The 16,608-nt window shown below is 36.6% G+C and overlaps 1 protein-coding gene across 2 annotated transcripts in view; it reads right to left on the bottom strand.

Annotated features, from left to right (window-relative positions):
- Positions 1-1,475: 1,475 nt before the first annotated feature.
- RPS6KA3 (ribosomal protein S6 kinase A3) overlaps positions 1,476-16,608 on the bottom strand; it is a 61,524-nt gene continuing 46,391 nt past the window's right edge. For both annotated transcript variants that reach the window (XM_085323174.1, XM_085323173.1), the window contains exons 16-21: positions 13,465-13,623; positions 10,001-10,162; positions 9,738-9,814; positions 8,542-8,659; positions 6,163-6,303; positions 1,476-5,639 (exon numbers count right to left, since the gene is read on the bottom strand). In XM_085323174.1, the coding sequence (XP_085179300.1) occupies positions 5,517-5,639; positions 6,163-6,303; positions 8,542-8,659; positions 9,738-9,814; positions 10,001-10,162; positions 13,465-13,623 (780 nt within the window). In that variant the 3' untranslated portion in view covers positions 1,476-5,516. The remainder of the gene's footprint in view (positions 5,640-6,162; positions 6,304-8,541; positions 8,660-9,737; positions 9,815-10,000; positions 10,163-13,464; positions 13,624-16,608) is intronic.

The following is a 16,608-nucleotide window of genomic DNA, read 5'->3' on the forward strand; positions in this document are numbered from 1 at the left end:
GTGGAGCCCCTCGGCGGAAAGGCATCAATGGGCACGGCGGACTGCGGAGGCGGGCGGGAAGGGGCGGGGGAGGAGCGGCGCCGCGCCATTGGCCCGGCCTCTGCGCTAGGCGGATCGCGGCGGCCAATGAGAGGCTGCGCGTGGAAGCGCCTGGCGGGAGCCCAGTGCGGGGCGGGGCCCGGGCGGGGGACACCGCCCGCTGCCCGCTGAGGCTGCCGGGAGCGGCCTCGCCCGGTGGCCGTTGAGGCGCGGCCCGGTGAAGCTGCGGGCAGAGCGGCGGCCGGCGGGAGCTCCGCGCTTCTCGGGGCCCGGCCCGGCCTCCGAGCCAGCCCGGCCCGCAGCCCCTCCGGAACCGCAGGACCTGGGGCTCATGGCGTGCTGGCAGAGGGTAGGGGGGAAGCTGGAGCAGATCTCCAGGAAACAGATCCAAAAAAACCCCAGATCGGGCCCCCCATCTCTGCCTTGCGGAGACTGCAGCTAATGCCAGCCCCAAGGGGATAGTCATATCTCAGTGACAGGGGAAAACCAAAGTTGTCGCGACATCGGGACCATCGTCAGAGCCAAAACACGAGGAGCGCGGTTGCCAAGTTCACTGCCTCCTTTTCAGAGCAGTGAGAGGCTTGCAGGCTGTTTGTTCAGTTAATTCCAAACTTTTATCTGGAAAATGTCCATCCATACACAACTCTTGACGGGCAAGTTCCAACCAAGAGATGATGCCCCTCTCACCCTTCAAATTCCTGGTCAAGTGTGGTCTGATAGTTGCCAAACCTTGTGGCCATTGAGGTTCTCCTGAAAAGTTGAACGAGACCTTTTGAAAATTCTTGAAATATCCTCCATCATAATTATTACTGCATTTTATGTGAAATATGACAACTYCTAAAAATCTTTCACCTTTCCTAGGGTGCAAGGCTAAAGAGGGTTGCTCTTCCAAGACGGCAGTCGTGTGAGCTGCTGAATTAAGAGGGTTTAAGCCTGGACTCATTTTTTTGTTTGAGTTCATATGTATATATTCTCATTTTCTAAGTGCTTAAAAGTTCATGGAGCATCAGTAAGACTTGATGCCACCCATGARATTTGCCTCATCTTCAATGACTAGCATAATGCAACTATTATTTTGGGGGGTATTGTAAGTACTACTTAGCAGCATTAAGCGTAAACTACTTCACAGCAGACTGGAGTCTTTATGTGGTGGTAAAAGGTAACATCCTTGCATTTATTTCATCTTACTGATTTAAATATATTGGGTTTATAGTTTCTACTGAGTAGAAGTGTTTTTCCTTCAGGTCCCAACTGATCTTAGTAATAAAGATCAATCTGATCAAATATGCAGTAATGTATTTGAAGTGAYTTACCTGCTTATTAAAAATTTGCTGTTTGGAAATCCACATGTGGTATGTTGCAAATACAGTTCAGTATCAGTTATGAAAAAAACTTTTGTAACTGTGCAGAACAAGTGATTATCCAACAGAACACGGTATGTTTGAAAGTTTATTCATTGTAGAAATTTCAATTTCTTTTGAAGACTACAAAACCTGCCATCAGGCAGGGGTACAAGCAATGATACCTTTCCAGAACTGCTCATAATTACATCTGGAACAGTTCTAATTACACATTAATAACATGATTGGAACATTCCCTAGATCAGACTCTGAATAAAACAATCATTTAAAGTATTCCATACAATTTTTTACTAGCATTTCAATTCTATGACAGCAATGCCAAGCATCTAACAGATGCCATTGTAATGGTCTAGAATAAGGTACAATACCAACTGGTTTCCTGGAACAGTACCTTAGACTCACTTACGTGCCATGCTGAGAAAACTAGTATAAAGTATGATTGTATAGAATTGTAGAAAAATATTTTATCTGTGATTTTGTCATTTTTTAAAAATGTTTTTAAGTAGACCCCCCCCCAGCTAGATTGCAAAATAATTACATCCCTCATAAGTACAGCTTCCCTTTGATTAGGTCAAGAGTATCAAGATAAAGCTAATCATTTACATCATTTTCATGTGTGAAAATTCATCTGTTAACCACTGCTGCTTACCAAGGACCAACATACCTTGAATCCTTTCTTTACAATAATAGAAAAGCARAGCTTTAGTTGGTACACTACATTATAAAAGCAAAACACACAGAGAAAACACCCAGACTCATACATCTCTTTTCTTATGCACTTGGCGCGCTTTCCAAACAAAAAAGTTTTAAATACTTATCTTGAAAAATTCCAAGTTTCGTTCAGAATTACAGTGACATGAATAAAGAACTTTGCCCTTATTAGATGTCATTAAATGAGTATTGCAACTGTTCCCACTGTTCTCTCACGTTGTTAAACACAGTAACTGGTAATTTTAGACTCAAAAATAAGCCATAGTCTATAAAGAAAATTCACCTGCATCTGCAGTTCTCCCCTCCGCCCCCATGACTGCACGTCCTAGAGTCATTTGCTGTGCTTTGCAGACCAAGATGCAGTCTGGCAACAAAAATTTACACAGTGGGTCATGTATTCTCAAACAGTCTAATACAAAGGTGCTGGGATTTTCAAAGAAGCATTATGTGGATTTCTTTATAGCTTCTTAACAACTGCAGCTACAAATAGATGATAAAAATAAACATGATAATTGTGAACAAAGATCCAAGGGGGGGGGGAGGGTTAAGGTATATAAACCTACCAAATCTAGCCTGTAAAACATACTACCTGCATAGATCTTCCCTTTATGCTTCGGTTTAGAAAGTATCTTAAAAACGTTGTGGATCTAGACCTTAACACATTAAGTTATCATTTGCTAACTGCCATGTTTTGACTAGCATTTAAAGTGTTCATCCTATGCTGCTATATACATGACATAGTAGCAACACCTTTGAAGTCTAGTCTAAACTAACAGCTTACTTCAGAACATAGATGCATTAAAATGTAGGAATTAACTTTGCTCAGCTATTTGGCTAAAGACCAGTTAGCTAGAGGGCTGCAAAACATGACTAAAATAAAACTAACACATATTACCAATAGAAAAATGACATAATGCTTCCTCCTGTTAGTCTGTTCTGTGCCAAGCACACACACACACACATATATGCTATTAGAATGTGGGAGAAATTCCTTCCTGATTCAAAATGCCATCATGAATGTACTTGCAAGTACTGCCATCCCTTTATTTCCACAGTACTAGTCTTAAATCCTGTTTGTTGATTTGATACGACAATCTTCAGATAAATACATTTAAAAGCAACTCCAGAAGGTGTAGTTTCTTGACTTTGATGAATCTGACTTGCAGTCACTTAGAGTTGAATATACTCTTTTCTGAAAGGCAAGAAGGTTTTGCTAAATCCCACTGGAACTGCAGTCATTATTAAAGGAAAAAAAATGCCCTTTTCCTGCTACCAATTGCTCTGAACAGTTGAGCGTTTAGATTTGAGATTATGGTAATTTAAGGATCCTTATCATAAAAGAGATTCCTTTACAATAAAAAGTAAGGTATAAAGACTGTATATGTAAAAACAAGTCTCCATCATCAGGGTCTGATAAAGCACTGGAACTTGATTTAGGGAGTCCAGCAGCTAGCTTGGCAAAATTAAGGAGATCAGCATCAGAGCAAATTATGAAGGATTAAATATTTATCATATTTTTCAAGAGCAGCAATAAAATTGGCTCCCTTGCAAGTTTAACAAAGGAAGCTTCCCCAAGAAACTCAGAAAATCTTGCAACAGAAGAAAGGTTCTCATTCATATAGAGCAAGTCAGTGGTATCAAAAGTGATTCTCCCTTTCAACAAATCTATGATTTCAGAGAAACAGAAAATTAATCACGGTAAGAGCAACCTGATACCACTAATCAAGAAAATACAAAATGCTAACTTGTATCTATCTCTTGCTTTTTAAATGTTACTGGTCAAAGAGGTGTTCAGCCAGAGCTACATGTATTAAAGCTGAAATTCCATAATGGCCATTTTCTTATCTGGAGTGAGCTGATGTWGCATATTATTTTGGTGGAATGGGATACTGACCAATTTCAAACACACTCCCATATACCTTCTCATTTGGGCAACTGATCTTTCAAGACTAGACATATGCCTTTAGCTACTTAAGACACCAAAAGGCCAGGATTATTAAAGGCTTGTAGCAGTATTTAAACTATGAGTCTTTCACTCTTGCTTCTATCTAGGGAAAAGCAAGAGCACTGACTCTGAACAATTTCATTTTAACCTCACCTTGACAATACTATTTTCACGTTCAGTTATAATGACAGTTTCCCACTCCAGATTGACCTGGATGATTCTTCTCTCATTTTGCTTTGGCTATTAATTACAAATATTAGACAACAGCTGACTGAACATCAGCTTAATCAGTTTTGCAACCACAACGCATGTAATTTAAACCTATTTTTACCAAGCTACTGGTTATTAGTGGACATTATATTTTGCTTTATCTTCAACACTGCCTTTCTTTTATAATGCCAACATTCAGTGAACAAATCATTTGCAGCTTATAATAAAAGAATAGAGATAAAATATTAACAATGTATTATAACAAACAATACAGAAGTGTCCTCTATCAGGAAGTATTTAGCAATGATTCCTGAGTACAGATATTAGATGGGAGAGAATAAAAGGGGAGGGATGCGTGTGTGTGTGTGTGGGGGGAGGGGGGGCGGAGGGATGACACAAAACACAGTGAGATATGGAGCAAGTTATTTTTCCTCCGGGTTATATTATCTATTGTATATATAGTATGGTGAGAGACCCACTGTTTTGATTTTGAATACTACAAACAGTATTCTGACTTTCATAACATGACATGCAAACTCAAGAACATGGAAATGTAGAAAAAAACACAGGTAAGGAAAAATACATATTCATAGTATTACATTCAATAGCTGTTTAACAGTCAGGCTTCTTTTAGAGCTGTCCAACAATACTGATTAATTCAGGTGAACTGTTTAATCAGACTTAGCTGTCAAAATGATTAATAAAATCTAAGTAAAACAAGGCATGTATACATTAAAGAAAACAGCACACATGTACTGCTTATGAACTGTTTACAAAAACATACAAAATGTTGGATGGCACAAAGTATATAGTGCTAATATAAACAGATTGTTTAAGCTAAGTGCTTAACATAAACTGTCCATCTCTACCTGTAACAAAGAATATCTTAGGGGACAAAAAATATTCCTTATAAAAATAATGCTATGTGGTGCAGAGTGCTTTATTCAGTGTATTTTTGACAAAGGTGGTGTTCGTAATTCTTCTGGTTTATTCGATCGTGAACATGATCCACTCATGTGAACATGATTCCACTCATCACTCCATCTGAAGCTCCAGTAAGATCAGTAACTTGCCATCAACAGTTTAAAGCGAGAATAGATGAAAGCAGTAGCAGCAGCAGGAGCAGCAGCATTATAGGTACCAGCTGGGACAGAGTGTGCTTGCAGGTATCTGTCAGATATGTGCTACCTGTCGCCATGATTTGTGCTATCATCTTATACCATGGTACCAAATATCTGATTGAGGTCACTTCACAGGGCTGTTGAGGTAATTTTTTTTATACCTCTCCTCTGAGCAAGAGTAGATCGGCCAACTGGCTCCAGAACCGGTGACTGATTACGATTCAAAGCAGAGTAGGTTGCTGCCATTGCACCCTGATGCAAGAATGCCAGAAGAGAAAAAAATACACTGTGTTAACAGACCTATGTACTAGAGATCACACAACATTAAATGACTGAGATACTGAACAAGTTTTAACTTCTGTCCATTTTCATCTACAGAACAGAAACATACTTCTACATTACTCAAACAACTGCAGTGCTATATGTGAATATTTTAAAGTACAATCAATAGTCTTCCAATCTAAAGCAATTTTACCATGATTAAAGAAACAAAAACAAAAGGTGTAACGTATATTGCAAAATTATTTCCCCATGCTTTGTGAAATAATTGGGAAATGAAATCCCATCAGTGGAATGCTCTTTTTTATAATTCATATAACCATTCCAGTTTTCAGCAAAATATTCAAGAGTTGCCAACATTATTCAGCTATATAAACATTTAAGCTTTTAAAAAAACATAAGGTTTTAAGTTGTAGAACTGGTATTTGTTCCTCTTCCTTCTTGTACTTTCAGATGCTTGAAATTTTTAACAGCCGACTCAAAGATCTTAACTTACTTTCACCAAATGGGGAGCATCCTGCCTGTTCAGCTGGTATTGAGGCAACTGGTCACAGTGAACTATCCAGGGGTGGCTAAGTACTTGGGCTGCAGTCAATCTTTGATGTGGGTCAACATGAAGCATTTTTGAAACAAGGTCCTGTCAGTAATACATAAAGAGTCAGCTCAAATAATAATAATAAAAAAAATCTTAAGCTTTATTATTAAGATCAGCTTTAAAACTGAAGATTTTAGTAGTAAAATATATATACATATATGTGTGTGTGCATGTGCATAGATGTAAATATACTACATATACATGATGTAATATAATATACAAATGCGAGTATAAAACATATATGTTACGTATAAACATTAATATGCATATGTGCATGTAATATATACACACACATACACACGTATAAAATATCTGTTTGAAACAACTGAAAAGCTGCCCAGTAATGCCAATACTATGTTTATTAGTTATATTTCCTACTGAAAATTAGGCCATGTAACAGGAAAAGTATCCAGTTAAGGGATGCAAAATACACAAGCAGGCATAAGAATAAACATATGGGGCTCGACCAGAGATCCTGCTATAGYGGGGATGGCAATGGCAAATAGCAGATATTTAGGAAAGAAGCATTGAAAAAAGAATAACTGAGAAAATAGAGAGGATCCTTTCCCTAGCATGTCTTCTGAGTTTCTAACAATCTTTCAAGGATTGCACCAGTTAGAGGTTGAATTTTAGTACTCCTTTTAGCCATGAATAACCCTCATTTTGCTGTTGATACTTTTGTTCTTCCCCCTCCCAAAATACCTTTTGCACTTATTTCACAATTAAATACTGTATTGCATGAAACATTTTTATTTTGTTGATTTACATCATCTGCAGATTATATTAACTGAATGATCCTTGATTCCCCTAATACAGTCATCATACAAAAAAAGGAATTACTGTTTTGTTCTTGCCTTCTCGGTATCTTTAGTGAAATGTTCTCTCATCTGTCAGTCAACTTTTTTCAGCTGAAACATCCTATTCTGTTTATTCTCTTCCTATAGAGGAGACTATTAACTTTTGCTCATGATTTCATTTCTTTGATATATCCTTTTCTAATTCTATCTTTTCTGAATTACAGTGGTGAGAACTGTATAACACAAGATATCAAAAAGATGAATTTATGCAGCAGCAGCATATGTTAAGTGGTTTTAGATGTCAATCTATCAGAAAGGGCACAGCATATGTAGCATTTCTACATTAGATAGCCACTATGGATTGCAATTAGATTTAAGATAATTTAAGTTACATTAGCAATGTCAGTTACATTTTCATACACAATGTTGTTTGGTAGTTCCAATCAAGAATCTTACACAAAGATATTATTAAAAAGGAAGTTAACAAGATTTTTTCATAGCTGTTGGGGTTTTCATTCATTCCAAACTCCCAAGTAGAACTGAACAGAATGATTTTTGAAGAAAAAAACTGCTGATACTACAGGGTTAGCGTAAACATGTTTGTATAACAGGCTGATTTGTCACTCAAATGAATGACATGAATTGTGGAAAAATGTCTGATTTGACAGAACAGTAGAAAGCACAGCACAAATTAATCATCAAGACAGGGCAAAACATATAAATAAATTACCTGAAAACACTAGCACCTTACTGTAGCTGCACAGAAGGGGCATAAACACTATCATTACCTAAGTTCAGGGTTCATTTGCTGTATAAAGTGCACTTAAAAAAGTTGGCTAAATTTTTTACCTTTTGCAAGGATGGTAAAAAGAAGATACAATAACTTCAGTGCTTTTTATTTTTTAAGTAGCTATGATACCCTTAAAAGCCAAGAGTTCTTAAAGTACTTAAAAGAATAAATTGCTCAAATCCTAGTGAAAGTCCATAGGACAAACTGCCTTGAGTTGTTCTGAAGAACTGACCCCAGTAAAAGTGTGAATATATTTTTTATTTTTCCTAGCCTGAATCAATGAGGCATATGGTAATTAGCATATTATCATCATTACACTGATTTAGACTTTCTGTATGATTTCAAATGTCATGCTTTCACATGAAGTTCTATTACAGCATTTATCGGTATGATTGTCTGTGAATACYGAAAAAATACACTAAATGTCTAGAGAACTACAAATATACCTGTTGACAGCTATGGAATAAAGGAGCATATTTTTCTTCCTACTAATTTCCTAGTGACTCACTGTTGAAATTTGAAGGGATTATAAATAGGAAACAATCTTTTATGAATAAAAAGGATCAGCTCAGTATTTTAAAATAACGATGGGCAAAAGTTACCAAATCATGTAAGATATGATATATGCAACATAAGCAACATGTTACACTGAAATCCATTTCTCATCCCCCAAAGAACAATAAATACACTTGCCTTAGCTGTGTCTGAAACTGTGTTCCAATAACCACCGCTGAGAGAGAACTTTCCACTACCTATTCGGGCCAAAATCTCCTCTGGGGTATCATCAGGACCATTTGCAAAAGGAGTGTAGCTAATTAACCAAACAATTTCAATGTTAACTTCCATAATCTGGACCTCAGTTATTATTGTAAATTTAATCACAATATTCAGCATGTTCAACATAATTATAGATGACAGATATTTACATGCCACTGGCTATAGTCTAACTGTTAAAAGAAGTTATTCCTAGGTGGTGAAAATGCCTGACAGACAATAACCAAAGATCTGTTCTTACTATATTCCCCATATATCGATTCTTTAAAAATTCTATATCCAGTCTAAGTACTGGTGGTTCTAAATTACAGAAAGGAATCCTTAAGCACTTTATCTTAGTGAAATAATAAAACAAGCTGTTATAAAAATGAAATGTGAAGATTTTATAACTGATCTGAAAAAGAATTTGAGTTGATTTGATACTAGAGGAAGCAAAGTACAGCAATTTTACTTGCTTCACTGTAAGTACTCTTGCTGCTAATTAAACAGCCAAAATGAGAATTATATATATATTTAAAACAAATGTGTTTGCCAACTTTGATTAACAGTTAATCAGGGACATTTTGGCATTTTAAATAAGTTACAATGAGAATAATCCAGGCTAAAGATTATTTGCCAGATGCAAATTTTTGAACTTGTGGAACTGTTGAACTTGTTAAATCATCTTTTGTGAAAACCATTCTGTTGCACGCAATAAATGCATTTCTATTGCATGTATTATATCCTAACTACATTATTACAGACTATCCCAATTGCTGACTTGCATACAATCATGCTTCAAAACATGCTACATATATTTCTTTCAACATATATTTTGCTGCTTTTCAGCTACTTTTCACAAGAAACAATTAATTCTTACTCCTAAATCATTATGATGCAGAAACTAGACACCCAAAATAACACGAGAAACTAAAAATTCTTTGCATCAATCTCTGCAAATTTGAATTCTACTAAAGCCAAGCACATTCAACTTACTCCCACTGAAGCCAATCAAATTGGAGRTTAATTACTGCCTTGATAGAAACATTTTCAACAGTGAACCTACAATAATTATTCCTTTTGTTTACAAAGGTTTGCTATTCTAAAATAAACAAAAATGTGAAAAATACTCTTACCCAGTAAGCATGGTATAAAGTAGAACACCRAGGCTCCATATGTCACATGCAGCATCATAACCTTGCCTCTTTAAAACCTAAAGGAGACAAACACTTTTCTGCAAAAAAAGGCTTAGGAATGCTTTGATTATGCCATAAAAATGGCGGTATTTCAAATACTTATTGTTTCTAAAATGATTACACTCTTTATACAAAGAAACATCTAACTAGTAAAAAAAAAAAATCAAAATAAATCAAGGCATGTAGGCTAATCTGGTATTTACCTCTGGTGCAACAAAATTTGCTGTATAACATGGAGTCATCAGAAGACCATTTTCTGCTCGCAGTTGTTTTGCAAAGCCAAAATCACAAATTCGAATTGATTCTGGATTACCAGAYTCATCAACATAAAGAATATTGCTAGGTTTCAAGTCTCTGTGAACAACCTAAAAAACAAAACAAAACCCGCTAAATATGCTAAATATAAGAAAGGGCTTTCTATTGTAAGTATCTATTCTGCTACTTAGCATTAAATTTTTATCAGCAATCAATTTCCAGATTTCCAGTTTCTAATCTCAATGCAGTACTATAATACTCCGTACTACCCAGAGTACCATAACTTTAATGTGGAAACTCTAATGATAAAAGAACATTTATTTGTACAAAAAGTTTTTCAAGATGTCTTGTTCCTACAGGAGTGCATGTATACATATGATTTTTTTTATTTTTAACATGTATAACTAGAAGCCTCTTTAGATCAGAATCTTTGGCCAGCAATGTCTTCTGGACTTCTGAATTCCGTAGGTTCTGATATGCCACTGTGCCGTGTAACTACACTCCAGTTATTGCTGGAGTAGCTTTCTGTATTCCCTTCTATCCATTCAGATAATCTAAATTGATCTCAATGCAAACATTTAAAGCCTAGCTAAGGAGGAACTTAATACAACTCTGCTCCTCACCTCCTCCCCCCCAAAAAAGAAAAAAAGAATCAATGATATATTTTTCTAATGGAATAGCATTTCATAAAAGCTGGTACTAGTTCCCAGGTGGCTATTTTGTAGGGGTTYGAGTTGTAAAACGCTTGAGAAAAACCACAGAAGTTGCTAGAGTTCTGGCAGAATAAACTTGGTCTTTTTTGAAGATGTGTAATAATGAACCTTAATAAAACCTGGAAGTGCCTGTAAAGGCACTTTTTGAAATCAGAYGACACATTACACTTCCTGAACAAGACAAATTATCCTAAGTCTCAGGAGAAGACTTTGTTCTCTGTAAAGGAAAGGCTATGTACCTCTGTACACAATATAACRGATTTAAACTACCTCTATCAGAGACTTAAATAGACCTACTGTGAAGGCCTTTATCTTCCTGATTGTCCTATATAATTTGATTACTACTAAATGCAGATTTTCATGATTAAATTTAAATAGAACATTCATTTACTTTTGGAAAAGACTATGGTGAAGTGTTTCAAGAATGTAATAATATTAGAACAAGCAGATATCCCAAAGCTCCCCAGAGTAAGTTAYGAACAAAAGATACATGTACTCTTCCAGAAAATAAGCAGCATGGTGAGACATAGAAATAAGATTGCAGCTGGGTCTGCAGTTTGCAAATCCACTTAACAGAGCAAGACTACTTAGTAGAGGCTTTTTCTACTATGCAAATACTTTGCAAGTACAAGATTTAATAAAATAGATATTTAAAAGTCTTTTGAGCTGAAAGGTACAAAAGTATCTTAAGAGAACTTGACTTGGCACAGTTGATGTTCAGGAGAACATCCTGGTTTGAGGTATCAGATAACATATGGAAGAACCAGCTCATTCTTTGGTGTTCAGATAGATTAKAATCCTTTCTTTTTAAGTAATAATAAACATGAGACAGAAGATCAGAAGAAAACACACTTTCAGTGTAGTTTTTTTTTTTTTTGAGACAGCTCCTCAAAGGGGTAGAAAGGGAGTGGTGGGCAACAGAAACAGCACAGAACTGGATGGAAGATTTGGCCGACTATTTCTGGAACTATTGCTTCTATTCTAGAAGCAATTATTGCACTAGGTTACATGTGTTCTTGAGTTCCACACTTTTTAGAAGAAGGGGAAGCAATTCTCATATCAAAGGAAGAACAAGTGAGTAAGCATAACAGGCTAGTTCAAGTCCAAGCCCTAACTCCTAAGCAATCCATCAAAAAGTTTATGTGAAAAAGTAAACAACTATCTTCCTATATTAAACTGATTTCCCYACAATGATTTTGAAAAAGATGTCAGCTTGTTTAGATTATACTAACATTTTGSACAAGAATAACATTTTATTTTGCAGCAACAAAATAGAGCAGAAAACATGCAGGATGTTTCAGTTCTTTATTTTTYAGTAACATATTTTTGATTAGCAACATCTACCCAAACATCTACCAGCAAGTATAAGTATTCTACTCCAAGATGACATGACACTTTTTGTTTACCCTTTTTATGATATCTATTGTGCTGGTTTGGCAGGATTCTATTAAATCTGATTAACGAAGAAGGCCAAGAACCTTAGGCGTACTAGTTCACAAAAGGAAAAAAAACCAAACCACAGTTTGTGTGAAGACTGAAAACTTGTTTCAGCACTATCTGTGGAAAAAGCCCTTAATTCTTATATACAAGCCTTGATGCATTTTAGAATGGCTTGAGTGAGAGTTGAAGTATTGCTTAATGTAAGAAGGATGATTTCATTGCTTCCTTAGCTAAATTTTCAGCTCAGAAGTCTCTTATGTCTATGAAAGACTGCAGGGTTATAATGAAGGCAACAATTGCCTTCTGGAAGTGCTGTAGAGATTGTACATAGTCTGGTAGACTGTCAGACCAGATGCTGCCTACTACCACATTCAAATGAGCTCCTCTAGCTTTCAAAAGAGTTACAAAAAGAAAATCTGCTGAAGATAAGGAGGACTTTCCCAGACAGAAGTCACACACTTCCAGTGGTAACTGTTTACATATGTTGCAATGCTTTATGCTGAATTATATTTAAAATAAGGAAACGAGAAAACTTATGAAAGTGAGTAATTGGAATACTATTTATTCTGAAGCTTCTTTTCTCTCAGATAATAACATTAAGTGTTAGCAGCTTGTCTTTTTTTGTTGCACCTTTACTTTCTGCCTCTTCTCTAGCCTGTTTTCTCATTTACTTAAAAATGCAATAGGATTTCTCATTCTTGCCATGTAATTGCCACACTCACCTTCTCTATCCTCTGAACTGCTTTATCTGTCTTCTAGATAACTTTTGAAGCACTAGTATTTTTTGCTTGCTAACAGTCCACTACAGCTTCCTGACCCTATGGTGCAGAAGCTACACAATAAAAATCATGTTCTTCAGAATCAAGAAGAGAAAGGAAGTATACGAGTGATAGGCAGAAAACAACAGATTTTCAGGGTCCATCATAGGATGAGGCTGAGAGTACATTAGGCCTCAGGACTACACAACAGTCCTCATCCTAGCACATTCTCCAGGCTTACTTCCTCCCCATCCCCTCTATTATAGTCATTAGCTGCGTATTCCCCAGAGCTGCTTACAGGTGCACGTAGGATAAGAGAAACAGCGATGTYACCTCTGCTACCTAAAGAATCCATGAGGTTTCAACAAAAATTTCTGTTGCAATGTAATTATTTCACCAGAAATTACTTAGTATTGCAAAGAAGAGCACAGAGATGCAGATTTATGTACCTAAAAGAGAATATTAGCCATTTTATGCTGTTTGTCCAAGAYGAGTACTTACCCCTTGTGCATGGAGGTATTCAACAGTTTTTGTTATTGTGAATAAAACAGCACTAGCTTCTCGTTCTGAGAAAAATTTTTGCCTAAGAATTTTATCCAGCAGTTCTCCTCCTTTCATAAGCTCTGTTACTACATATACATATTTTCCATCATCATACACCTGCAAAAAACAAAAGACGTAAACTTTAAAAATATTTATTCTCTTCTATCTTCCCGTGAAATGCACAGGTAGTGCAGATGGGTTCACAAACTGTTTTGATTAGATGAGCCACTAATTATTTTTACCATATTTCTTCTCCCCACATACTATTCAAACATTTTTGTAGAAAGCTTTGTGTTTGAAGATGAATAATATTACGTACAAGAATGAAATAATACAAAAATATTGGCAGTAAACTTTTAACAACAAGAAAGGATGAATAATATGTAAGTTTTTCCAAGTGGCTTTACTGAAACAAATTCAACTACACATGGGAGAAATGAAGAAGAGGTAACAAATGGAGACTGTTCGAGTTAAAGTATAATTATAGTTAATTCTAGAAGCAATTACTGCACTAGATTACAAACATGAACAGGGATCACTCCAAGTGAGCAGTCATACACTATTAAAAATATTGAAGTTCATCTCAAATAATGCCTCTGTGAACACTTCTGTGAAGTTACCATGAAAGCCTACAACTTGCACATTACTCTGCAAATAAAGCCTATTCCAAACTCTGAAATCAATGTATACCTGTATGCCCATATTTTTAATTACAGAAAATTGCTTAAGTGACTGTCAATTTTCAGGTAGCTTCTATCTTAGGTTACAATAGTTGAGAAGTTGGCAGAGAGGAACCTCATGAAGCTCAAAGGCAAGTGCCAAGTCCTGCACCTGGAGAGGAAAAACTCCAGGCACTAGCACTGGTTGGGGGCCAATTGTCCGGAGAGCAGCTTTCCAGAGAAGGACCTGGGGGTCCTGGTGGACACCAAGTTGACCACAGGCAACTTCATAGCAAAGCTGGCCAACAGCATCCTGGGCTGCATTAGCCAGAACGTTGCCAGCAGATCGAGAGAGGCAATCCTTCCTTTCTACTCAGCCCTGATGAGGCTGCATCTGCAGTGCTGGGTCCATGTCTGGGCTTCTTACTAAAAGAGAGATACAGAGCTACTGGAGCAAGTCCAGCAAAGGGTTACTCAGATGACTGACGGACTACAGCATCTCTCAGGCAAAGACAGGTGGAGACAGCTGGGGCTGTTCAGCCTGGAGAAGAGAGGGCTGAAGAGGATACTATCAGTTGTATAAATACCTGATGGGAAGATAGAACCCCTCAAGAGGATAGAGTCAGACTCTTCTCAGCAGTGCCCAGTAACAGGATAAGAGGCAATGGACACAAACTCAAACACACGAAATTCTATCTGATCATAAGAAAATGTTTCTTCTCCATGAGAGTGCCTGAGCACCTGCACAGGTGCCCAGRGAGGCTGTGGAGTCTCTGTCTTCAGAAATAATCAAAATCTGTCTGGACAGGAAACCTGCTGTAGGTGAATCTAGGTAAACTGGAAGATCTCCAGAGGTCCCCTGCARCCCCAAGTCTTCCATAATTCTGTGAAATTATTTGTGCTCTCACCAGGGGGCACTAAAGACTCTAAACTATACAGAACATTTTAACTGAATACTTAAGCATTTCATTTCAGTTGCACTTCGTTTGGGCTTTAAATGAAACTCAGAAATTGGTTTCTGCTTTAGAGAAACCTTTTACAGACTGTTCCCTATTATTTCAACTCAAACTTTTTCACAATGTAGTTCGTGTTTAACACGCGAAATAACTAGTTTGTGTTTAAGCAGAAACAGTTGTCCAAGGTATAGTAAAATAAATTTAGGAATAGATAATTACATTAAGAAAAAGTTATTCCAACTTCCTCCTCTTAAACTGTCTGGCAAATACTGGCTACTAAACACTTGAAAACTAAAATTTCCTTCAGTTTGAAAATTGAAATTTTCTAAAGCTAGAAGTTTCTGTGCTTTTAAGTACACTAAAACAATCATTTCCTCACAAATAAAAAGGAAATGTGTTTAATAATTTTGCAGACTTTACAAGCTTATGTTCTTAAGGAGAGGGAGATGTGACAGGTTTCTACGTTCTCATTTCAAAATAATTTTTTCTCATGAAATATGAACGATTGAAGATCATCTAAATGCATTTGTATTATGACTTCAAATATTATGCAGTATTAAAAACAGAATTACATAATTCTAGATTTCTAAAATGCCATTTTAGAATCAAAGCAAATTATTTTAATAGGCATAAATCCTGGTAAAATAGAAAGAAGCTTAATTCATTTGATACTATGAAGTATACACATTCAAGCATTACAAAGGACAAAAAAAATCTGGGTTCGGATACTATGTCTGTTGCTCCTTCACTGATCCTGTGTGGCTGGGGAAAAAAAAAAAAAAAAAAAACACACACCCACACAACCAAAAAGGCCCTCTACCACACCCCCTTAAAATCTCTCTAATGGTACTGTCAATGTAATTGTCTAATCTCAGGAAGCTGTTTGTACTGAATAAATGCTACTGAAATTTCTTTGACAGTTAAGCACACAGTATTATGCTGAAATGGTGAATGGGACGCCAGTTAAAATCCTGGGAGATCCCAAGGACTACTAAAAATCAGTCAGTATGTCATATCTACCAGGCAAACTGGAGGAAGCTATTATGGAAAAAAAAAATCAGGCTATGTGGACGACATGAACAAATTATTACCTAGTGGACAGAGTCATGGCTTTTTTAAAGTAAAACTGCAGTTCACATAATTAGGAGTTTTTTGAAGTTATAAGCAGTTGGACAAGGAAAGTGGGTTGATGTAATGTTTCAGGTTTCCAAAAAGCTTCTGAAAAGGTTTTTTATCCAATGCTTTAAGTAATTTAATTCAAAACAGGATAAAAGTTGTGTTATAGAAGAGTAACTAATGACTTAAAAAAAAAAAAAGTAAAATACATATAATGGTCTGGCAGAGGAAGTTCCTAGGTAATGGATTGTTGGAAGCTGTGTGCTTCCTCAGTCCTTAACACTGTTTCCTAGGCACCCATTACTGACCACTGCCAGAGGCAGGATATTGGACAAGCACATCTGATTTGGTACAATAGAGCTCCTTCTTTT

The sequence above is a fragment of the Rhea americana genome, unplaced genomic scaffold (assembly GCF_003343005.1).
Source record: "Rhea americana isolate MKP2758 unplaced genomic scaffold, rheAme1 scaffold_82, whole genome shotgun sequence".
NCBI lineage: Eukaryota > Metazoa > Chordata > Aves > Rheiformes > Rheidae > Rhea > Rhea americana.